Source organism: Empidonax traillii, unplaced genomic scaffold (assembly GCF_003031625.1).
Source record: "Empidonax traillii isolate 1590-97213 ecotype Southwest subspecies unplaced genomic scaffold, ASM303162v1 scaffold581:size401988, whole genome shotgun sequence".
Taxonomy (NCBI): domain Eukaryota; kingdom Metazoa; phylum Chordata; class Aves; order Passeriformes; family Tyrannidae; genus Empidonax; species Empidonax traillii.
The window spans coordinates 56705-81698 of NW_020955774.1; the positions used below are offsets into that span (position 1 = coordinate 56705).

At 40.4% G+C, this 24994-nt stretch overlaps 1 protein-coding gene across 1 annotated transcript in view; it reads right to left on the reverse strand.

The window, feature by feature from the left end:
• Positions 1 to 4656: 4656 nt before the first annotated feature.
• Positions 4657 to 24994, reverse strand: part of BMPR1B (bone morphogenetic protein receptor type 1B) — a 28416-nt gene continuing 8078 nt past the window's right edge. Inside the window, exons 2-10 of the mRNA XM_027898160.1 lie at positions 23607 to 23709; positions 22559 to 22661; positions 16280 to 16376; positions 15344 to 15482; positions 12237 to 12429; positions 11482 to 11779; positions 8978 to 9153; positions 7502 to 7632; positions 4657 to 5218 (exon numbers count right to left, since the gene is read on the reverse strand). Coding sequence (XP_027753961.1) covers positions 5093 to 5218; positions 7502 to 7632; positions 8978 to 9153; positions 11482 to 11779; positions 12237 to 12429; positions 15344 to 15482; positions 16280 to 16376; positions 22559 to 22661; positions 23607 to 23709 — 1366 coding nt within the window. The 3' untranslated portion in view covers positions 4657 to 5092. The remainder of the gene's footprint in view (positions 5219 to 7501; positions 7633 to 8977; positions 9154 to 11481; positions 11780 to 12236; positions 12430 to 15343; positions 15483 to 16279; positions 16377 to 22558; positions 22662 to 23606; positions 23710 to 24994) is intronic.

Here is a 24994-nt window from a genome sequence, read left to right on the forward strand (position 1 = left end):
TGCAGTCTTTGCATTGCCCCAGCAGTTCCCTCCTCATATTCAGGGACTTATCCTTGAGGTACCTGACAACTAGCTGTTCTTCCTGAGACTCCTGGAAGGTCTGCTCCAGTGTTGCTACATTTGAAGTAGGACTATGACTCTACTTCCCAAGTAGTGAAAGCCATGGTTCAGTGTGTTTGACAAGGAAGCAGAGCTCCAATTTTGGGACAGTAGCATGACTGCTAACCTTGAATGGAAGGGAAACAGTCCCAACTTTGCTTGCAGTTGCACAAGACACACAGGTAGCTAGCTAAGTCCAAAGCTAAATAGCACCTAGCAAGGTGGAGAGGAAAGAAAATGAGAACAGAGCCTAAGTGCCCCCAAATGCCATACTTCACTTAGAAAGTTAGGCTAGGACAAAGCAAGTAGGATGGGAGGAAGAAAGCAGCTGCAGAAACACCGATCTCAGCAGCATGCTGGAGAAGAGGCAGCCCAAACAGGCTGTGCTGGAGCACCGCATCACCTTCAGCACCATGCAGCCAAAGCGAGAAGAAATAGACCCCAAAATATAGGATACAGTGACATGCCAGGGAGAACTGCAGAAAGCACAGGGCTTTCCCACCCAGATGTGGCCAGGTCAAGGGACTGTAGAAATGCTGCTGGAGAATAACTGCAATGCTCTGCCACTGATCACTGATCTGGGGCAAAGCAGGAGGGCTACAGGAGCTGTGTGGAGGTGGCAACTCAGGGCAAGTTGCTGTTTACACACTTCTCTGAAAATAACCAAGACAATTAATCATTAAGAAACACTGAGCTGAATCTGGAACACAGCACTGCAGAATGAGAAGAGCGCTCCAGCTGTAAGTACAACTACATACCAATATCTCCCCACATGTAGAGGTACATATGATCCAATGTCTCTCAGCGTTAAGCAATGCTATGTTTCAGCTGATGCTGTGTATGTAGGCTGGAACTTTCTCTCCTGAAGCACGGGGCTGAGAATTCTATCTTCAGTCTGTGCACAGATGACCTCCCGTGCTTCTTGTGCTATTAAAAATAGTAATCAAAATTTATAAATACGTGGCAGAATGAAGGGCGGGGGGGTGTCTCAAAAAAATATTATGCCAATGCCACATTTCTATAGATTTACATAATCAGCTTCAAAACGCGAATGACTGCTCTATTAGTGATAACACTATTTTAATTACTATTTTTCTCTTCACTGAGTTGTGAAAGGAGTGATGCTTTTTTATGCCAGTGGAAACATATGCCGCTTATTGCTGTTTACTTGTTTGCTCAGAGGAAAAATCTTATAAAAATAAAATAAATAAAATGAGGCACGGTCAAAATAATCTAGCCAGGGATATGAAACCCAAAGATGGTGCTTTTCAAGCACATGAAAAGGAAATAGAAGTAAAAGCAATCTCTGTCATGGGGAGATGGAAACAATTTTATTGGGGGGGAATGTTAAAACAACCATATACAATTTGAACAAATACAATGTAACACAGTTTGTTCCCCAGGTTTTCTAATTACAGTATTTACAGGTTTAATAAGGCACTGGTTCTCAAAAAAGAACACATATTAGTTTCTTAGTCTTTACATTGTCAACATTTTCTTTAATAGAAATAACTTTGTGCTAGAGAAAGGATAGCAGTTGCTAGATGGCATCTCTCTTCCTTTTTTTAATTTCTTCTCCCACTTACCTATGCCATCTTACCTATGCCAGTCAGAAACTAAACTAAACTTCCTTCAGCGATTTACATTTGAAAAGTGGATTTCTAGACCTGTGGGCACTGAAGTCACAATTATCTTCACCACTGACTTCCAAGCCCTCACTCATCAATGTGCACCGTGAAACTACCAAAATCTGGAAGTGACATTAAAAGGCCACACCTGGCAAAATAAACATATAACCTGTCGTCATTGTACATGCTGAAAGCATAATAATGACACATTGAGTGTTACAGAAAGTCAACCGTGCAGGCAGTAACTTGAATGTCACAGTGCTAGAATAAGCAACCTCCACACTTGCCTTAGGCTGTTTTCTGGCCTTAGAAATAGCCCTTTACAATACCCTCTATTAGAGTGGGTAGGAGATTCGAGGGTAAAACCTGGCCTTTTGAGTCTTGGGAGAAAATAGGCAGGCACTAGTTATACAACTGCAGACTGTTTGCTTTCTCAGTGTGTGTCTCCTCATATATATATATATTTATTTTCCTATATAGCACTGTTGTAGTGATTTGTCATTTATGCATTTTCATAAATAAATATTATGCTTTATTTAGTGCTTTATCATCCATAATAGTTTACTCTTAATCCACAATACTGGAGCTATTCCAGACTCGCAACTGAATATATATATATATTTATATATATATATATAGAAAACACATAAACTTGGAACATTTAACATACAAACTTTATGTAACCTATCAACCAGTATCTTAGATCCTTTTCTCTTGGACCAAAAACAACAACCAACAACAAAAAAGGCAAAACTTGCTCAGAAAACCAGAACTTTCTCTTGCAACACACTGAGGGCACGTGCCAGGGCATGGCATGCCTCACCCTCCAAAAAGTTTCTCAGGAGAGCCACGATAATTTAAAAAATAATAAAAAAAAAAATCAAATCTATTTCAGGAAGGCAGAGGTGAAACACACCTAAACACAGGAGGTACGAGGCATCCCTGCCCAGAGGTGCGATCGGCTGAGCCTGGTCTCAGCCGCTGCCAAAGTCAGCGGTCCCATCTGCTTCTTCTGAGCTGAGAAACCTTGGTTATACGGAGCTGTCCTGGCGTTTATGAAAGGGAGTGAAATTAGAAGCCCCATGGCTCCATTTGCTAAGACAAAAAAGGTGAAGAGAGGCTGGGCTGTCCTCATTTTGGACCACAAATATCGAAGCCAAGGCAGCCAAGGAGTGGAGCGCACTCTACTCTCAGCTTCACAAGCATGCCGTTTTTTAAGAACAAGGGAACCAGCATCATCCCTCTTGGGGTCAGGATTTGGTGTACTACTTAACTAATGCTAACTGTTTAATTCTCAGAGGTTTTCTTTCCGTATTGCATTGCTTGGCAATTTTGGGCAGGGAAGCTGCACTGAAGAAGCAGCACTCTAATTAACAAAAATCCTCTGATTAAGCCTTTTGACACCTATAATCATGGAGGTCTTGCTGGTTTTCTTGAACCTGCACATTTTTCTCTGTTAGCTTGAAAGTATAAAATGTTAATTTTTCCAGCTAGAAATACCTTTAGGGAGCTGTGAAGCTAAACCCCAATTATATATCTACCTACCACAAATAAATCAGTTTTGTCCAAAAAGGGGGAAAAAAAGAAGCATTACAGAAGTGCTGAGGCTAAATCCAGCATGGCAATTATTTCAGTTCTGAAATAGGCTTAGCATAATCAAAGCAGCATTTGTAAGGACTTATTTCAATATTAAACTGAACACTATCTAGTAAAACAGGACGTAGGCAGGCAACAAAATTTTAAAAAAATAAAAGAAGGGTAAAAAAGGGTAAACCAGTAACTCCCACGCAGCTCAGCTTTGATAATCTGATGAAGAACAGAACCTTTCCAAAGAAAACACTTCACAGGGAATATTTCACCTCTCATTTCCCCTTCTGTAGTATTAGCATTGCAGCAACTGCTGCAACCTCAGGAAGGAGGAACAGGGAAAGGCAGTAATTACATTTCCCATTGCTCTTCTCCCATAAAAGCTCCTCTTGCTGGGAACTACGATGCTACGCAGCCCCAGCTTGGCAGCCAAGCCTGTCACTACTGTGCGGTGGCTGCCAGAGGTATGGAGGCTGCTGGAAGGCCACTCAAAATAGTAGTGCAGGTGAAGTTTGAGCCAAATTGTTTGGTGTCTCTCACTACAGCAGGGGAAGTGCTGGAGGCAGGTGCCCACTGCGTCCACGGTGCCCAGCTCTCATCACCCACATAAGTCCCATACTCCTTCCCTGTCATGTCTTATGGACACGAGGTACCAGGTCTCCTTACACTTAAAAGAAACTGATTACCACCTCAGAGATGGGCATTTTTGAGGTTTTCAACTTTCCCTTAAAAAAGGGGAACACAGGTTTGTTTTTTTTTCCTCAACTGTGGTTGTAGATGGGTCCCTCGCTTTTACACAAATGAAAGAGCAAGTTAATAATTCCTTCTCACAAGGAACTTCCTCTTACCCAGCGGTTGTTTATGTGTGTCACAGCAGTTTCAAATTCACCAGTGGATCCAAATATGTACTTCATATCCACTCACACGCAAAGTTTTTTTTTGCAGTGGGAGAAAAGAAAGAAAAAAAAAAAAAAGCCAAGAAAAGGGGCACTTGTTTATCATCAGGGTACTATCCCCATCAGATTTCCTGGAAACATGAAGAGCTTCTTTAAACAAGTCACACTAAACCATATTCATAGAGCTCCCAATTACCTTAAATAAAGGATGACCTTCTCCGAGGTTGGCCACCCACACCAGTGATGGCAAGGATGTAATTGGGCTCCACCTCTGTCCTGTGAGAACCACTTGCACATGAAGGGTTATGGAAAGTTATCTCTACAAATAGGTGGCTTTTAAGATGGTCTCCATTACAGCTCCTGTGAGATACACAGACCCACTCACCTTTTTTTTTTTTTTTTTAAATGCTGGAGTGCAATAGTCTTTTTATAAATGGAAAAGTTGGTTTGCTTTCATTTTCAGCAGTTCCCTCCAAATTTTTATAAGGTAACAATATACATCTTTTTTACTTCTAACCAAAAGTTTTATTTTCATAAAATTTAAAGCAGTATCTTTTTTAAACAATCAAAATAATAATAATAACAATAATAATAATAAAATAATAAGTGGCTTTCATGGAAAGCAACATGCATAACCTTAAACCAGTTACTAAAACTGTATTTCCCCATGTAAACAAGGGCAGACAAGCCTCTTTCGATCTCATATGTCAAAATTCAGGTGATTTTTGCAAAGGATAGTCTCTTCAAAACTTACAGCTGTTCTTAAGCACGATTCTGCTCAAGGTACTTATTAGTGAAGACTTTTGATACCTCTTCAGGACTTCTGCCTGCACAAGAAAAGTCCGTTTCCATGGGCCTCCACGAGAGCTGCCTCTGGCAGAGTCAGAGCTTAATGTCCTGCGACTCTGACATTTTGGCAAGTGTTTTCTTGACCCGCAGGGCTGTGAGCCGGGAGGCAGGGTTGTGAGCCCAGCACTCCATCATCAGCTTCCCCATCTGCCGCAAGCACTGTGGAGAGAAGCAGGAGAGAAAGTCGCATCTGGATCAGTGGAAGAGGAGACTGCAGTTGTTGGCAATGCTGAAAAGCTGAAGGGAAAAGGTCTTTTCTAAGGGCAGATTAAAAAAACCCAATATGATGGCTGACAGTGCTTTCCAAAAGCTTTTGTTTACTGTATATTAAGGAGAGTTCTCCAAACATGAAAATTCTCTTATAATTTTTGACAAGTTATAGTCTAGACTTGGCTGTACACTCCACAAAAGCCCTTTTCTTATTTCCCCTTCCCTTGCAGCCTGATCTGCACAAGTGTGGCTCTGTACAGCGAGCCCTTTGCTGCATAAATGTAGTGGAATTTGTTTTCCTCAGCCAGCAACCAATCTCTGGGTTCAGACCAGCGTGAGCATGCACCTACAGCTCCTGCCCAGCCACCCACACTGTGAAGTCGCCTACAAGCACCCAGCTCAGCTCTGCCCTGTCCTACTCCATCCCTTGCTCACTTTTGAAACGTAGCCAGATCCTCCTCTGACTCCCAGCAACAACTCCCTTGCTGACAGCATCTCAGCATTGCCTTTGACATCCTGGAAAAGCAGCACACATTCCTGCTCTGCCTCTCCCACCTTCTTCCAAACATAAAGCACCACATAAGCCACTGCAGCTGGGTGATGACCCCACAAGCCTATGGATTTATGCTGCCTGAAGTATTTTGCTTGCTACTACAGGAAAACAGAAGCTTTCCATCTCATCCAACTTGTTCTTGGTTTTCGTGAGACTCTTGGCTCACAAGCAGTGCAGCGCCTGAAAGGCATTACACATAAATATCACCACTAGTGCCCAGACCAGCTGAACACATTTTAGATTACTGTAGATTTTTATAAATGCATTTTTGGTAATAAGCAAGCACTGTGCAATAACAAATTTACCTCTTAATGCTGGAATGCCTGAAGTGGGATTACTGAGGACACTAACCAATTAATCAAGAACAACAAGCCTCCCCAGTCCTCAATATGAGTGGTGGCAGATCAAACACATACTGCATGCCACCACACAAAAGCCCTTCCCAGGACTGCTACTATCAGAACTTCCTCCAGCGTTTACAATCCCAGTCCAAAAACTGAAAGGGATTGGGCTAGGGAGAGGACAAGGCAGGTGAGTTTTGATTAGATCTTCCCACACTGGCTGTTGTACAAACCCACAAGCTTAATTTTTGTCTCCCGTCCCCAAAGTGCCTACATCTCATGCCCCCTAAATCTACCTGCAGAATATTCATCTACATGCTGCTCTTTCCAAACAGCAGCTGTCTTCTGTGACTGTAGAAAACTTTTACAGCATTAAACTATACCAATTAATATGTTTAATGACCCCTCCTCCACAGCATCTCAAGAGCCATTGGCAAGTTTGCCCGTGCCACCTCAACTGTTCATCTCTTGATCCCACAAGCACAACTTTGCTTTATTACAGATGCTGAGAAGGGAGAGTTTAGATACTCCCCCACCCCCTCACCTCTTGATTTTACAATGGAAAGCATTTTCTGCCTACTGCATCTCCTCTGAAAGGCCACTTCCGTAGTCCTCTTTGCTAAAATGCAAATAGGTACATGAACACTTTTTTTTCTGCTAGACGTAGGAGGGTGAGCAATTGATGCCCCTCAGTGCAGCCCAGCTACTGTAGTCAGGGCTATTGCCCATCAATACCCTAAGTGAAACTTAATAGCTTGTGCTCATGTTAGCACAAAATCACAGTAAAATTGTGTTTCCAAACCTGCAGACCTGTGATCACAGAAAAGCTGTACGCTCATTTGATTTCAAAGAAACAGAAGATATTTCCTTCTTAAAAAAATAAAATAAAGGAAAAAGTTGGAATTACTGCCCAAACATCAGTACACACTGAAGTAGCTGCCAGTACACAGAGTATACTGCCACTCCATTATACAAAATTATTTCTCTTACAAAAGAGAAAGTTTTGGCTAGCTGCTGCCAGGAGCAGAGAGCAAAATGAATGCAAGAAGCAAACGAGAGACTAAGAAGGTCTGACCACAGCCTGCTATCACTGTGGGATCTAGTATACAGCAGGTGAGGAACCTGCTTGCAAATACCATAGGCTAAGGCCCGTGGGGCTCTGAAACCTTCAGAGGGGCTCTCTGAGAAGGTCGTGCTCCTGCTTGAACCCTGTTACACTGTGACTGCAGCTATCACGAGTGGTAAATGTCCTCCTCCCTCAAAATGATGCAGAATTGGGTCAGTCTCGCTCACTCGCTCTGATTAAAGACACAGACTGCATTTTAAGAGGGACAATACCTCATCACTGCTCCATCTGTTGGGAAATGAGGGGCGTAGTCTCTTGATGCACACAATCTCCCGCATGTCCTCATACGAGGGGTCGCTGGGCACAAGGTCGTGGTAGGGAAGCTGATATTCCTCTACTATTCCTGAAAGAAGCAATTAGTTGCCTGTCACTTGCAGAAAACAACTTCCACTACCCTCTTCTCCTCTCATTTTATAACAGATTGGCCATACTGTTTAACAGTTAGATGTACTTCTCCTTAAAAGGATTTCCCTGCCATAGAAGTTTATTCCACAGTCAAATTCCAGTGTAACCACTGCCATGAAAAGACTGGCCAGGTATCTTAATCCAGAAGTGTAGTTACTTGCCAAGTGAGACAGTTTCTACCACTGCTGTTCAGTCCAGCAATCTCCATGAGGTTCTCACAGAAAGAGCTATTAGTATAGGGTCTGTATCAGAGGAATTTAACAGAGTTAGGTCGCTTTATTATCAGTCAACCTCGAATATATTAAAGGGCATTCTGTGCCTTTTCAGAACGTAGCAAGGTACCATCCTTTGTGCACAGTAACGATGACAAAAATATTACAGATTTAACATCACATCACTGCAATATACTTCACCAAGTTTTAAACACCGGGGTCATGCTGCTGATCAGTGACATTCAGCTCCTCTAGGGTAAGCACTCAGCACAATATTGCAGACTTTAAAGACTCATAAAGGATGGTGAAGGTAGAGGAGACCCAAGAGAGACACGCTCTACTCTTGTCACCAAACTGGCACTTAAGTGCTGCCAAGTCATTTCTCTGCATCTAACTTTCCCAGTGACAAAAGAGGGGTAATAACATCCATCATTTCTGCACTACACTAAGCTCTAAGTGCAGAAAGCACACACAGCTTATGCGTACAAGGATGGATCTATGCCCTGAGTCTGCAGCTGGCTGCATTGCTTTATCTTTGCTGTCCTCTCAACTTCATTGCCTGATATCAGAAAGAAATTAAGCACATCACTGGTATGACAGAGATGTTGCAAGTACCACTTCTCTCTGGTTTTTTTTGCTACTTGTCGTGTAAATGGATTATTTATTTCAAATAGTGGCACAGCAAACCCCAAATTATTTGTTCCCCTCCTTTTATATGAATCTAACAAAACAAAGAAATCACTATTTTCTTTCTCCTAAATTAGCTAGCACACACAGTCCAGCAGAAACATGATGCTTTTGGAAAAGGCCCCCAAATGAGTTCCATACTTCTCTTCAATAAAGGCATCTGCTGCCTTCAAACAAGCCATTAAATTACAGTATAAATTTCTGCTGTTGAAATAGCACTGACTCATACTTTAGGTTCCAAGAAGAGAACAGATATTAAGAGAGTTACCTGTATTGTTTACCCACATTTGTTTATTACTGTAAAAACAATAACCCAGAGAAAAAGATGTAATGGAAGATTTGAGGTTCACTGACATAATTAAAAGCGATTTCCCAGCTCTTTACCTCCTGAAACACATCTCCTTGCTATCTCCCAGAGGATGAGTCCAAAGCTGTACATATCAGCCATGATATACGACTGAAAGTGATTTCTATTCAAGCTTTCATCCAGCACCTCAGGAGGCATATAACGTTTTGTTCCTACTCGGGTATTTGGAGGGATGTCTACCTCATTTGTATCACTAAAAGAAAAGGAGGAGAAAAAAAGGGCATCAGACGTGCAACAAAGTGGCTTGAAAAGAAAGCAATTTAGATGGGAAATGTAAGACGTTCACACCACATCCACTCTCAAAAAAGGTCAAAAGTAATGCATAATCTTAATGGAACAATTTTTGCAAGAAAAGCCTCTTAGTGTGAAGGCAATCCTCCTTAAAAGGCTGACCTGCCTGAGGCTATGTTAAGCATTCAAATGCAGAACCACAATGGAGATAAGACTCAACAGGGATGCTGTAACATTTGTGAGATTTCATTAGCATTAGCCCGAGCTCTAATGTTAGTGATAACAATCAAATCTTCATTAAAGGCTGTTTTCCTAACATACTCCACCACCTAATGCTTTAGTCTTAGCAATTAACGGAGGACACTACATAGCACAGTATCACTTAGCTACAGCAAATCATATCTGCGAGGAAGATGGATCTAATTGTTATTTTCCGCATGCAGTATGTTTGATCTCTTCCAACCTTTACACATCAAGATGTGTAGACACAGAATTTTTTACACATTTATGTCTCTAAGCAAATGTGTCACACCTCACACATTGACCAGAAGAGACAAGATCTCTCTAATGGTAAACAAATTCCCATTAGTTATGTGATTGGAAGCTTTTTTTTCTTATTAACTCACATTCAGCTGTATCAGTTTTAATGTTTTTAGAGGTTCATTATACATATATTTTGGTTTGCTTAAAAAGATCTGTTTTTCCTTTCTCGATCTCCCAAATGTACATATTTTAAATACAACAAATGCTCACAGAATAATTATATTCCTGTAATTTTCTTCATGTACCGCAATTTTTTTTTTCACCTACTGTTACGAAAATGACCAAAAAAAAGCAGAGTCTGAGGTACAACCAGTCACCTACACAGTCTTTAAATCATATATATGCTGGTGGCACTTCTGTACGCCTCAAAGAATTTAACATAAATCCAGTGACCTGCACCATCTTGCAATATTTCAAATTAAATGAGAAATACAAAGAACTTTACTAGAATCATTAGCTTCAGCAGAGCACACCCCTTTCAACTATTTCCTGTTCCCTGCTGTTGCCTGAAAAATGCTGCCTGAGGAAGGATTCAGTATGAAAACAAGCCAAATACTTAATGTAAATTTCATTTGGACTGTGGCAAATGCATGTTTCACCTTCTTTAATAACAACACTTGGTTGTTCCTAGTTCTTCGTTCATAGTTGAGCAGTGTGCTGCTCTGTATTTGCCAGGCAAGGTATGCCTGCAAAGTGTGAATTTCTTCCCTGAAACTTTTTAATAGTATATTTTCAAGTTGCTGTTTTCTAGGCCTCTGTTCCTCAAAGTAAAAATATTCCTTTCATGTGTCCTAAAGAAAGGTCAGGTTCATAAAGCAAAAGCCTCACCAAGAAACCTGGTAGGTAAGTGAATGGTAAGAAGAGCATATAAAAACTTCCTTTCCTTTCACTCTGAATAATTTCAGTTCAAGATTTGTACAGAATTCTTAATTTTACTTTTTTTTTTAATACTTCAGGGAGCGCACAGTTTCAAAGCTGACCTCTGAAACTGAAACCCTCAGCCTATGTATTCTGGACACATTTCTGTGTACAGAAAAATCAGAGATTTTGGAACACACATCTCCACCACCAGGACCACCGCCGAGAGCTCAAACTCCTTTTGAACAGAGCTGTCAGAGAGCAATCTCTCCTTACGAATCCCAGGAGTGAGTAAAGTTCTACTTGTCTGCTCTTTCTAAGTTGTTTAAACACACAACCATTTTTTTAAAATCAAATTTAAAAGCCATTTCAAAAATCAAATCTGTACTTCGGCAATTTGATTTGTAGGAAATGAAACAAAAGGCAGCCCAAATGGGGTCCTTTTCAATAAATCCCAGTTAGTAACTTGTGCAAATGATTAGTATTTTTCCATATAAGTTGTGAGTGAATTTTCATGGGATAAGACAAGCTGAATGCTTCAGTGACAAGCTCACTGACATGACTTCAATGTGCCAGTGCTATGCCCTTTTACCAGGTGCAAACAATACTAGACTAGCTATTGAGGACCAAGTGGTGAAAACTGAACATTTATGCAAATGTAACTAATGCGCTCAGTAGTCAAAAATTGACTATTTATATACCTGCATTAGGTGTTTATGTGACATTCTCACCCACACTGATAACCTCACACACAGATGAGCAGAGCCCAGAAAGTATGCACATCCACTGCAGGAGCACGCTCGTGTGTGCATGCTCAGTCAGTCAACAACTAAGGCAGCATTTGCATCTGATTGACTAACTTTTCCTCAGCCTCCTCACTTCTACTCACCTGATAAATTTAACAGCCAAGCCCAAATCTGCTATACAGCAGGTGCCATTCTTTTTCACCAGGATATTCTTACTTTTCAGGTCACGATGGGCAATAGCAGGTTTGCCCTGAGTACTGAAGATCTCAGTGTGCAAGTGGCACAAACCACTAACAGAGGAGTAAGCCAGTTTCAGCATGGCTTTTGTGTCCAAGGTAGTAGATTTTAGATAATCATAGAGTGAGCCATTCTCGTGGTAGTCAGTGATAAGATACAGCTGGGTCCAAGATCCTGTACCTTTAATGTCTGCAGCAATGAATCCTTAAAAAAAAAAAAAAAAAAAAAAGATATTTTCACATTACTAGTTCTCAAGGCTTTTTTTTTTTTTTTTTTGACTGCTCAGAACTCTGGACTGTCATCCACTTTAATAGTTTATTTTGATAACATATTTAATTTCTTTCATCACACTTACATGCAACTATTTCGCACCTCTAACCTTTAATGTACTTTCAAGAAAGCTCAGATATGGAAATACTGGTGGCTGAAACAAACGTGTTGCATTTGGAGTAACAACCCCCAAAGCCCATTATTTTTTAATTTTTATTTATGTTTCAGTAATCCTTGAAACAACTTTCCTTTGAAAAGCGCTGGGTGGCTAATTGCAGAGCACAGCGGGTAACAAAGCACATCGGAAAGGACATCAGATAACAGCAAATACAAAATTACTAAACTTGAGAAACCTGTACACTATCAAAAAATTCTCTTTAAATTCACTCACCAAGAATATTTTCATGTCTCATCAGGACAGTCTGGTAGATTTCTGTTTCTCTGAACCAGCTGGCCTCCTCTGTGGTAAAAAACACTTTCACGGCTACCTTTTCACCACGCCACTTTCCCATCCAGACTTCTCCATAGCGACCTTTTCCAATCTGCTTTACCATTTGAATCTGTTTTGCGATGGTCCTTTGAACCTGTGAAATGCCAAGACAGATGCTTACACTTTGCTCAGTGCAAATCTCTGCCTTCACCTCCCTCCTTCTATGTCTCCTTCCCACGCAGCCAGTCTCGAGAAAAGTGGAATACGCAGCCATTGTATCAAGGATTTCAGGAACACTCCACAATTGCAGATGCTCCCCATTTATTCAAGATACAGTGCTGGTAAGAACACTCCTACCGCTGTGAAGAAGCCTTTCTATGAATGCTCAAAATACACTGTGGCTTCTCAAGAAACTAAATCGATCTGTGTGAAGGAAACATTTGACTGTGAACCCTGAATTTTTTATTTTTCTGTAGGATGCTGCCACTTTGTGGAATTTATTTTTTGTTACTTTTGGAAAAGTTTTGACAGAAAACATCATCTCGATGTTACCCAAATTCCAGAGGGGTAGGTAACACATTTTGATTAAAATAGGGATATTCATCATATACTCGACACTGCTGAGGCTGAAGGCTAGGGCTCACAGGAGTCAAAAGCATACTAGCCCTCCAAAACTAGCAAAATTACTGATAGCAGCTTCCTATCACCTATCCTTGAAAACGCCAAGCCTAATAACTTCAAAATGGTGTTAGGAACCACTACTTAGAGAGTTAGGACCCACGTACCTACAATTATTTTAATATTCATAATTATCAATAAAAAGCAAATTCCCCCCCCCCCCAAATATTTAGAAGACAGCTTTCTAGTGTTTCTAGTGTCTGTGCTAGCTTTGTCAGTGCCTGTACTGTGAGCTAATGCTAAAGTCAGCTGTAGTGCAAGATCAACGTACACGGTGGCAGAATTGCAGAGATACTATTCATAAGGATGACAGACCCTGTGTCTATATTTAACAAGCTTTTATAACCACAAAAAATCTTGGACAAATGGGAATTCCTATTCTCATCAGATTGGAACATGTCTGCAGATCATATATTTCTAAAAGTTCACAAATAAGAACACGAGTAGATGCTGCAGCACAGGACACTGGTGTTCATGGCTGACTTGGCGTCTCCCTAATAAAACAGCAGATTCACCCTCTTGTGTTACACCATTGCCAGTCAATCCACTGCTAATGATTTTTGGTTTGGTAGGATTTTACAAGACTTTGAAAGAAAATAATTTTATCATTTCCAATGCAAGGAGATTTTCATCTGGTCCAATCAACTGGCAAAATCTGGACAAGTTCAAATTTGTGCTCTCTCACTCAGTTTTGCCACCACCCAGATACAAATCTCAAGCAGTTTATTGCAGCAAGTGTGCACTAACTGAATCCCTACGAAATGATATGTATTTCATGTAATCTAAAATAGTTTTGCAATCTTGGCTGACAGAAATGGGCAAAACTTGATTTTTAGAATCATTTGCTTCCTTGGTTATGCCTGGGAGGTTTAGTGGAAACCACCAGTTTGGTAATGCTGAGCATTTGGTAATGCCACAATCCCACTGCAACCTGAATGTACGTCCAAAGATGAACTCAAAACCTACTAGGTAAGGTCTATCATCATTAATTTTGTAAAAAAACCTACTGGTTTTCATGATAGACAATTTTAAGAAGTAAAACATACAGTGGCATTCATGCAAAGCCATTTCTAATGTCCCAGCTTTCTTCTGTCATTTAAACAGAATTCCATTTTTCCAGCCCTGCAATGAATTATTAGGCTTACAAGATGGTAGCCTCAAAGCCATTATTTTTGATTAAGATCAGTGAAAACCAAGAATAGAGATTAGCTGTAATTTTTAAAATTGATTTGTTCTCTTTTATACTCTCATATAGTGATTGAACAACAGTTATATTACATTGGAATTTTGCTGTAACATTTTGTAATGTCATTTTAGCATTGTTGCTTTCTATTTTGCCCATTTTAAAAATGCATCCTGAACAATAATGTAGTTATATCAAATAACTTAATTTGTGTAAATATATGTAATGGCATCATAAAGTACATGGAATTACAATACTTAATGATGAAAAGTTCCTTATTAAATTACATTAAGAAAATGAAAAACACATTTCTGTTATGGGTTTTCAGGCGGCAGAATACTATGTGAAGGACCTTAACCTAGTTTCCTCTTGCTAGAACTGGTCAAATGATTTCCTATGAGCAATTTATTTTAGTTTAAGGAATTTAGTCCTTTGTTGTATCATAAACCAATTAGGATTTCTAAAACAAATAGGTTAATCAAAATTGTTGGATGAACTGATTTCATAAGTATGCTGAACGATGTGTTCATGTGAATTACTTACACTTAGTGGGGCTGATTTTTTTAATTTCTTTTTAAATCTGTATATTTTGTTACTTGAGCTCTGTAAGCAGTCAGGTAAAGTTACATGGCCTTTCCTTTCCTCTCCCCAAATAGAATCAATCCAATTACCAACTCCTCCTATTTTTCTGGCATTTAGCTAAATGTGTTCAGCTACTGCAGATGAAAATTTAGACAAGCCAGCTTTTTGTAACTTCATTATTTTGAACAGAGAACTTCGTATCTATGGCTTGGGTGCAGTCCCTTGAAAAGCAAAGCTCGTTGGAAAGGGAATTAGGGGAAAAAACGCACAAAAAGGTAGAGACCAAACTGTAATTCAGCAAACTCTTCAGACAGACCACTGGAATAAATGTCCCCAGAGTCTCCCTTAGCTTGTACTGATCCTATGGTATCTACAATAAGAAATGAGGTGAGGTAGGAAAATAACCCTGAGCTTTTTTCGGCTTAATCTTTATGAAAAAAAGTCTCCTGCTTCTAAAGCAGCTGTTCTCCAGCTTAAATCCTTGTCATTTCTGGGAGAGAGAAAAAAAACCCAACAAAACACTAAAACAACAGATGAGGCCTTTTAAAAATAATTTCTTGTGCCTCGTCTCCTTCTACTCATTTTTGCCTTTGAAACTTGCATTGAAATAGTATTGCTTCCTTACCAGGAGAGGGAGCCCAGAGCCGCTCCCTGAGCTCTGGGACTGCTCGATCAAATCCTTCAGGGACTCTCCAGGGGGAATGTAGGTCTCGTCCTGCTCCAGCCCAATGCTGTAGTGGTGCCTCGTCTCTTGGCGTTTGTACCTGACGTTTTACATGAGAACAAAATTAGTTTTGAACACAATGAACACACGTGCAATGAATAATGCACATCGTCCTTCATATTTCCTTCATTTATAGACTAACAGTTTTCTCTGCTTCCCTGAGGAATATGCTGGACTCACTGGCCAAAATTTTCTATTTTATTTTTAGTAACTGTTTTCAGCATAAAAACTTTTAAAGTGTAACACTCAAAGACCATGCAATCTGGGGTAAACAATCAAATGCTTTCCTTTCAGAAACTTGAATATGACTAAAACCCAGACCAAATAAATAATCAGTTTTATTTTACTGTTTGCAGTGGACTTTTAAGAGCCAGAGGAGGTAAAGCCATGGAATCTGGGACTGTTTAAAAAATGTGACAAATTATTAAAACTATGTATATTATGATAACACTCTAGACACATTTACTTACATTCCTGTATTGTCCTTTTTTTTTATGGTCACTTCTTCACCACATAAACACATTTAGAAGTCTTAGGTTTATTTAACATATATAAAATTTGTGATTTGGCCTTCTTAAACTCAGTAGAGAATAATCTGTGCCTCAACCTGAATGACTTTATAAGATGTTGGGCAAAAAACTGTATATGAAATACATCACATAGATACACCTGTGACTAGCATGAATAAAATACCCATTTTTTCTCACTATAAAAATTACAGTTTCTTATTTCTTTTCCTTAAGGTCCACTTCTTTTTTTTTTTTCAAATTCCTAAATCTATAAAAAGATAAAAGTTGGGAGGAACATTAACTAAGTGCCAAATTATCCCTTATTTACCTGAAGTAGCAGAATATGATGATAAGCACCAGAAGTATACTGCAAACAGTCACTGAGATCAGCAGGGCCTTATGGTGGATGTTTGCTTCAGCAAAGTCTGAGGTTAAAAACAAGAAAGGTAGAAAACTCAGAAAGGGAGGTGGTACGAAGTCAATCTCAAAAGACACATCCTTAAAAAGTGCACTGAGCACAAGATCATTTCCATTCTTTCCTAATGAAGTCCTGTGCAAGACACCCCTGGATTCCCAAGGCATTTTGTGTGCTTCCTCTTTGATCTTCACTGACCAGGGTAGAATTGGCACCTCCAAAAGCCTATTTGATTTTTCAGCCCTCACTCAGGCAAAACATTGCCCTAATTTGCAATTCCCTTTTGGGTCTGAATGAAAAATCAATCAAGACCTGTAACTCTGTGAATTAACCTGAGGGCATGCAAAAATTACTGCCTCTATCTTAAAACAGTCATATTAAGCAGCATACTATTGAGTAGTTAATATTAAAACAAACAAACAAACAAACAAAGAAAAAAACCACAACCAAACAAAATCCAACCAAATGAACAGAAAAACCCCACAACAGAACTTCATTTATCCTAGAAGGAAAGACACAGCAGGTCATTCAACCCTCAAGAAGGCAGGCCACAAGATGTCTTGAAAGTATATTTCCCTCATTGCAGAATAATCCTTCTCTTGGATCCTGTTTTAAACAGCTGAACAGGAATTTTCTCCTCCATTCACTTTACGGCAGCCAGCCCTGTGTGCCAGCAAGTCCTTCCTATGTTTGTGGGCAAAATTGTTCTTTCAGCAGCTATTCTGTAAAGCACTCTGAAAATGAAACATGTCAAGTAACTTGTAGATAATGCTGTTCCATTAAAACTATTAAAACATTTTAGTCAATCTGGGCATGGGAAACTCACATTTCCCTTTAAAGTACAACACTGATCTCCAAATTTGTATTCTTAGCTCAGGCAACCAAGTCTGACCTTCATTCATGTTTCTCTGCTAAAAAACAAAGAAACCTAGCAATACGATGTTTTAACCTCTCCTACTACCCAAACTCTCAAACTTCCAGTATTTCAGCATGTATCTACATGCCACCCTTCCAAAGTTGCTATCTGGTATAACGCAAACGAGGACCATGTTTTCTGAGGCTCTTCCAGCCTTGCTGTCTTGTATCCTTCACTCTAATGCCTGACACATCATAGAATGCAAGAAATCTATCCTTAGTCCTGGAACAATGTTATTATGTTTCAGATTTACAAGGGTAATGAGACGAGGAAATTCCTAAGGGACTCTTAGTTTACTGTCAGACTCTCTTATTTTAAAGATCCAGTTTCTCCTTCTTTTTTCGCTCCCAAACTATTTCTTTCCTTCCTCGTTCCATTACAAATAGAGATTACCTACCAACTCACCTTTTGATCACACTGGCCGTGTTTTAACCTGCCATTATCTGCTCTGGGAGCATTAACAATGTAAACATTCAAGACACGGCTGATGCCTTTGAAAGGGGACACTGACACCCTGTCTATCAGGAAAACACTCGAGCCCATCATTCTCCCTGCCACAGCAGATTTATCCCTGGCCTGCCACTCCAAGTGGGCTGTGAGTCGAAACCGAGAGCCCACCAGGGAATCCAGACCTCTCTCGTGAAGGCAATGGCTGCTCGGCAGGGCTGAGGGCTCCAGTTCGCGCTTTGTAAGCAGCCTGTGTCAGCCACTATTTCCCTCTAAATTGTGTGGTTTGTAACAGTTTAAGATGCCGCAGCCCATCAGCTAAAGAGAAGATAAACAGAGCAGAGAGACCATATAGTGGCATTTTATACTGGGAGAAACCTGGATATTTGTCCACAGCAAGGGTTTTCCTACTTCTTAGAGTAGGGCAGGATGGAAGCTGGGGTTTTACGCTTAGCAGTAATGAAAGCTGACAACAGATGCAGAGGGAGCAGTTCAGATCTCTCTCATACTTGTGTATGCTAGACAGTAAAGCCACGGAAATCTGTGCATTTATACAAGCACAAAGTGTTGCACGTGAACTTGTTCATGCTGTCTGTGCGTGCGTGAGTATATACATTTGGAGAGGGAAGATAAAGATGCTGAAATCTCTAAATCTGGTAAATGTTAAAGTGATCCAAACCTTGTGCTCAGTGTTTCTAATGGGCTTCTGCATTCAGAAAAGCAAATAAATGCAGTCTTGGTTTTCCTAGAGGCCAGAAGGCATTTGGAAGTGCTGTTTAACTCTCTCAGATGACCTTCAGGCTCCAACGCTGCGCAATTCTTTTGGTACCCAAATGCAATTATATGAAGCAAGTGTAAGGAAAGCATGCAAGACATAAAGGAACGTGTCCCGATCTCCTTGCTGGGAGCAGCTGATGCAGAATGCAGCAGCACCAGTGCGCTTGCACTCTTGCAGTGGGTGATGTCCCCCATGCCAGCAGTGTCAGCTGACACAGCTTTCATAGTGGTTCGCTCTGCACAGCACAGGCATGCAACTGCCTCTCACAGGAGGGGAGAATAAGTTCCATATGTCTTTATATTTATTTGGCTACGTACTATGAGAGGCAATACTGATGATAAGTGAGCTATTGTCTCACCTTTCAAACACTTCCTGCATTTTTAAAGCATTTTGGCAGAATCTGATTTGCTTGCTCACTTGAGGACTTCATAAACCTGCTGGCATGTGGACAACACAAAATTAAATGCATGCCCTCATCCTTACACCAGCAATGCCTGTTTGTTCTGCTGCACTGAACCAGACTGGTTCTGCTGGAGATCAACTCTTTCCTTCTCCTCCAGCCCACGCTGTTGCCCACAGAGCTGCAGGACAAACCTCCCTTTCCCTGAACAATTTTTGGCACCTCCTTGACCAGGTGGAGGGATGGGGCAGCTCAGCTGTGAGTCTGCTTAATGACTGGCTTGTGGGCTTTGTGGTGAAGACTGTGGTGGGTCCCAGCCAGTGCCAGTTTACGTGCTGAAGATAACTCTGTCCTTTAAGAAGTCCAGCACTGTGCTTTTTAGTGTTATGTTACTTGGTAACTGCAAGGTGCCAAGCGGCAGGGTTATGAGAATAAGCAGTAGCTTCCATGGAGGCAGCAGTGAGAGATTACCAGGAGCATTGTGTTGGGAGTGCAAAACAAACACTCTGGGAAGCCTCTTCACACACATTGGCTGGCGAAGCCCAGCAAACAGAATGTTAATATTTTCATGTAGTATGAAAACAGCGCTGCATGCTGCTGTCAGTGGTGAGCTCGATGACACCAAGTTGCCTCAGTTATTCTCCCATGATTTTCCCCTCCTCCACTACTCATTTCCCTCACCGCCATCCGTGGGACCATGCTGAGGAGTGCACTGAAAATGCCACCCAGCAGGTTCAAGGGAGAAGTCAGCATATCAAAGGGAGAGGAGGTTCTCTTCCCTCCCCAGGTCCCTCCAGTTCACAATGTTACAGCTATCCAAGTAAAAACGGCAGTGAAATCCGAGGCGTGGAGACTGTGTGCACACATCAAACCCCATCATTCCTCCAATCATTCCCTTGCCCATTCATCACTAGCTATACAGGCAGGGAGCCAGACACGGTGGCACCACCACTTCTGCTTATATAGGCTCTAAATCAGTAAAGACATATTTCTCCTTTTGACTGGTCTCAGGCTGCGCTTTCGCTGGGATTTCCAGGAATATCTTTTATTGTTTAAAGCAAAGGTGTTAGACCCAATTATGATTTTCATTTCCTTATTAAGACAGATGTATATCTGGAACAAGGACTTAGTGGTTTCTCTGGGATATTTTATCCTGCTAGTTCTGTACCAAGATGAGCTCAAAACCTTGGCTGTTGTTTCTTCCATCTTGCTTAACAAGTCTTGCTTTGACCAGTGTTAATTCTTCTAGCTCTCTCTTTCATTTCTGGGGGATTAGGGGGGTGTGGGAGGATGGGTGTGGCATAAACCTCACTGTCCAGCACATGCCAGGTCTGGAAAAGCACTCTGAGAATACAAGTCACTCGGCTTTGTAGATTGTTACCTTGGTGCATAGGTCAATTTGCAGTTCAGCAACCTCTGACCTGCAGCTGCATGCTCTCCCTAGATTTTGTTTCCCATGAGATGACACCTTGGAGATGAGTTCATCAGAAGCCAAATTTCTGTTTGTTTTTTAATTCTAAGGAGCATACATATGGAATCCTGAAGGCCAAAAAGTTGTTCCTATAAGCTTTTTATAGTTCATTTTTCTTTCTTTCTTTGTACTTACAGTTTATGTTAAATTTGATATACAATTCTAACAGTACTCAGACAATCACAGCCTAATCTAAATGTTTCCAGTAGATACAATGATCACAGTCATAGTACTGGACACTGGCAGTAGCATGTATTTATACACAGTATTTGTGCCTAGTTGCAGTGAGGATCTACACTTCTAACTAGCTTTTTTTTTTTTTTCCTGAGGTTTCATATTAGGATACAGCAGCAACAAATTAAAACAGGCCTGGCACCAAGAATGATATATTTACTTAAGGCTTTAATAAAGGTGCTGACTTCAGCCCTGTTCAGCCACATTTAATGGAGCACCTCTTGAAATGTATTTTGGCAATACACTGTCAGGATACCGGTATTGTGAGGGCTTCTTTCAAACAAAAATCTTCAGAATATTTTGAGTGAGTACATCGCCTTTTGTTTGTCATGCTAAAATAGGTAACTTTGCAACATAGAACAGCTAGAACTCTGCTCCAACTCCCTGATATTTTTCTTGTAATAAATATTCTCTCTGCTATTTAAAGGGTCTGCCACTATGGTGCCCAAGTGATACTTTATTTACCCCATATACACAAAGAACAAACCCAACACCAGTCTGAACAACTTCTGCTACTACCAAAAGCTTGTTTTATTGCTTTCTGTATAAGCAGCAGAGAGCACTGCCAAAAAACTAAAATCTTAAAAAGGTGGATGTCTAGTGTTAGGCACTGGTTCAGTATTTTTAAGTAGTTTTAATGTAGAATAAACTCAGCAGTAAGAAAAAATCATGGCAGTGTTTTCCAAATTGATATTTAATGAAAGACTAAGTGTGAACAAATATTGACTTCTTTTTGGAGCTTCTCTCTCAGTCCAAATAACTTTATAAAATGAAATAAACCAACAAAGTAGTACATTACTCTTCTGTTGGAAGTCAGAATTTTATGAGGTTTCGCTGCCTTAATGGCTAGCTAGTAAACAGTGAAGTATTTACATACTACTCTCCATAGGCTTGATTTTGCAGCCCATCTGTGCAGAGTTTCACAGGCATGAAGGGAACAGCTTACACGAGTGAAGGCTTTCTTCGAGCATGCATCTGTGTAAGTATCTGCTGTTTGTGTAACTAAGAGTGCATCTGCACACTGATCTGGATTTTCAACACAGAACGCCGTGATTATAAATTCTTCTGCAACTCTGAACTGACTCAGTGCTGAGCACCAATTCCCGCCAATGCCAAGAGTTTATCATGGGTGAATTTACACTTACTTAGGAATATATTTCTACAGGATGTATTCTGCAACATCCAGACAAAAGTAGCTTTGCAAACTTTCAGAAAGCGATGTTTAAACAAACACACAAAAATGCTAAAACCTTTCCCTAGCATTTACTAATGCATCCCCATCTGCTCTCAAATAACAAATTAAAAAACCCCACAACAAACAGTGCATGAGTTCTTACCCTACATTCTGTTTTCAGCTACATTCTTCATGTAGAAAATGCAGTTTAGTGACTTGTTATTGTCCCAGTGCTGGATTACCAGGTCTTTTAAAGAAGAAAAGCTTAATGGACTACAGTCAACTTGAACTGACCAATTAACCAGTGCAGACCTGGTCCTAGATAGGTGTAGAGTTATGAAAGACAGTAATGCATGTTGCAGGGACTAGAGAGAGAATTCAATTTGATTATCAGGCTAAAAAAACACATAGCCAGAGGCATCCTCTGCCATGACTAACATTGTGGGAAAGGATCATCCCATGTCTTTGGGATGATCACTGATAGCTAGCAGGTCTGTGCTAGGACAAAATCATGCAACTCTAAAAGCACCTGGTGTTTGCTGCACGTGTGCCATGGGAGTAAGAGCAAGTATCAGCAATTCTGGGCCAAGACACTGCTCCGCACACGACTACAGGAATGCAGCGATACTATTTAATGCCATTTATATCTCTAATCATGGGAATTTGGACAGAGCTGCTTCAGTTTTGACTCTGTTTCTTCCTAAGGTACAAAGAGAAACAGCAGGAAAAGATCAGTTTAGGACTGGATTTTGTTCCCCTTACTTCTCCTTACCTCGATTCTTCAGTGGTGGCAGTGTAGGGTGAAGGTGTTTGTTACAGTAATCTTGGCCTGTACAACATTCAATAGATCTTCTTTGGTGTGGAATAGGAGTGTCCTGAAACAAACAATTTGATAGAAAGCAATTCACTGTGTTGTAAACATATAGTCATTCTGGCACCTGAGAGAAAGAGGTGCTTATTAGCTGGACTGCAATGTGCTACAGATTTCTAGGATGTGTGGAGTAAGTCTGCCACCCAATGTATCCAGCAATATTTCATCTAGATAATTAAGAGATTAACTCATTCCTAACTTATGTCTGTTGGTGCCCTAGTGCTGCAGAAGGGAGTGAATGACCCTAATGGTGTGAGTCAGAACTGAAAGTCACACACATCTGTTAGACGTACATTGCAAAAATGAGTAAATGTGAGTATCCAAAACAGTTTAGCCAGAATAATACAGGAACTGCTGTGTGGACTAATTTAACTGCTGATTTTGGTCCCATGGGAAGCTGGGTAAAATACCGTCCATGGGTTTAATGATTAGATCATTCCTGTACTCATATGAAACCATTTAAGGTTAACATGAGGAAAGGCAAACACTTTAGAGGCACCTTGCTCCGTTGCCCATACCCCGTCCATTCCTGCAGATAGTTTTCCATCAGGTGATCACTGTACTTGAAGGGAATTTCTGGCACCAAAAATCCAAAACCAAAGTGTAATAACTGCATGTAAGACATAAAAGTTCCTGCAGTCTATCAAATGATATCTAACTAACTTTAGCTACCATGGAGACTTTAGGAGTTAAGACTGCATTTCTTTAAATACAAACCTCCTCTGCGTAGGAGTGTTACTAGTAACAGCAGTGCTGAAACTAAAAGCATAAGTTGATGTTAGGAGCAGCTATAGTATCATCATGCACTCCCCTCTGCAATCGATGCAGATCAACTATCTGTCAAATGAACAGAACTGAAAAACATGGACACAGTAACATCTGTTGACTGCATTTTAATTGAAAGCTATCAAAAATTCAAGCAACACTCTGGCAGGAAATACTTACTTACCCGGCACTGGAAGTCTGAGCCCTCTAATCCAAGACATCCCTTGGTGACTAAATGTCCACCAGACTCATCTTCTTCTATTATAGTGAAGCAGTAGCCATCAGTGCTGAGGATTGGAAAGAATGAATCAGAAGAAGGCACTGAAGTGAAAAATGAGCTGCTCAATATTGTCTTAAACTTTGCTCCCTGCAAGGCAAATTTGCCATTAACAAATCAACACACTAAGGCTGCTGTGGATCAGCTCTTGCACACACAGAGGAGGCTTTACCTTGGAGTAGACTCACTTACCTTTCCAACATTTCACAGCTACAAACCCCACTAATAAACATCTCAATTCTTTGCCTATGGTTAATTTTGTCAAGACTCTGGAGACCTGTACAGATGCAACCTCCAAGTTACAGAAGGTCTGCCTAGTGTGTTGGGAAGAACGCATGGATATTTACATCATGAGAAAGACCTAAAGGAAGAAACATTTTTGAGATACTAAATGTAAAAATATTATTAAGAGTGATTTGTGATGCCTGTTTTAACCATATTATGAACTGCAACACTCTTGTGTATGTTCTTGAGTTATCATCAACACCCTTCATAATTGTTTACTTGGGCTATAACCCTAAAGTGATCCATAATGCTTCCGTTTACAAGAACATGCACCAGGGAGGACAAGTATACTAACAGATGGCTAGATGGTGCTGGTGATAAATGTCCTTCCTTGATGAAGGTCAAATGCCTGAATGCTATGGAAAGAGGGGGAGGAGAGCACGGAAAGGGTGGCTGCATTTTATTGAGACCGCTGTACGTTTATTTCTCAGCACTCTGAGGGAGATACGTAATGTGTAAGAAACAAAAATTGACTGATTTGCAGGAAGAAGATCCAAAAATTAAGAAAAAACCTCTTTAATACGAGACATTTAAGTCACATAAAAAGAAAATATTCTGTTATTTCCCCAGGAAAACAACACTGGTTATTATGTGCAATGAGTATTTTTCAGAAGAGAAACTCAGTTAAACCAAGGAAATACAAAGAAAAAGGGATTAGAAAACTTAAACACGGCAAAATTTCAGATGATTTGCTCCTTACTTGAGAGTCTAACAGAGCAACAAGAGCAAAGGCAATGAAGAGGCACAGTTACACATTTAGGAGATAAACACAATTTGTAAGTATTAGCTACATGACAGAGAGATGCTGCATAGGATCATGTCAAACATTTGCTGGGGCATATTTTTATATTAGTGGTGCAGGGTCTAGCCACAGTAAGCTTATTACTTCAAATAATAATCTATCATGGGTTATTGACTTCTGGATTTGAAAAGTAACCCACTGCACATTACAAATTACTTTCTCGGGGAAGCGAGCGATGACTTCTACCCTTCTTTGACATTGTGCATAC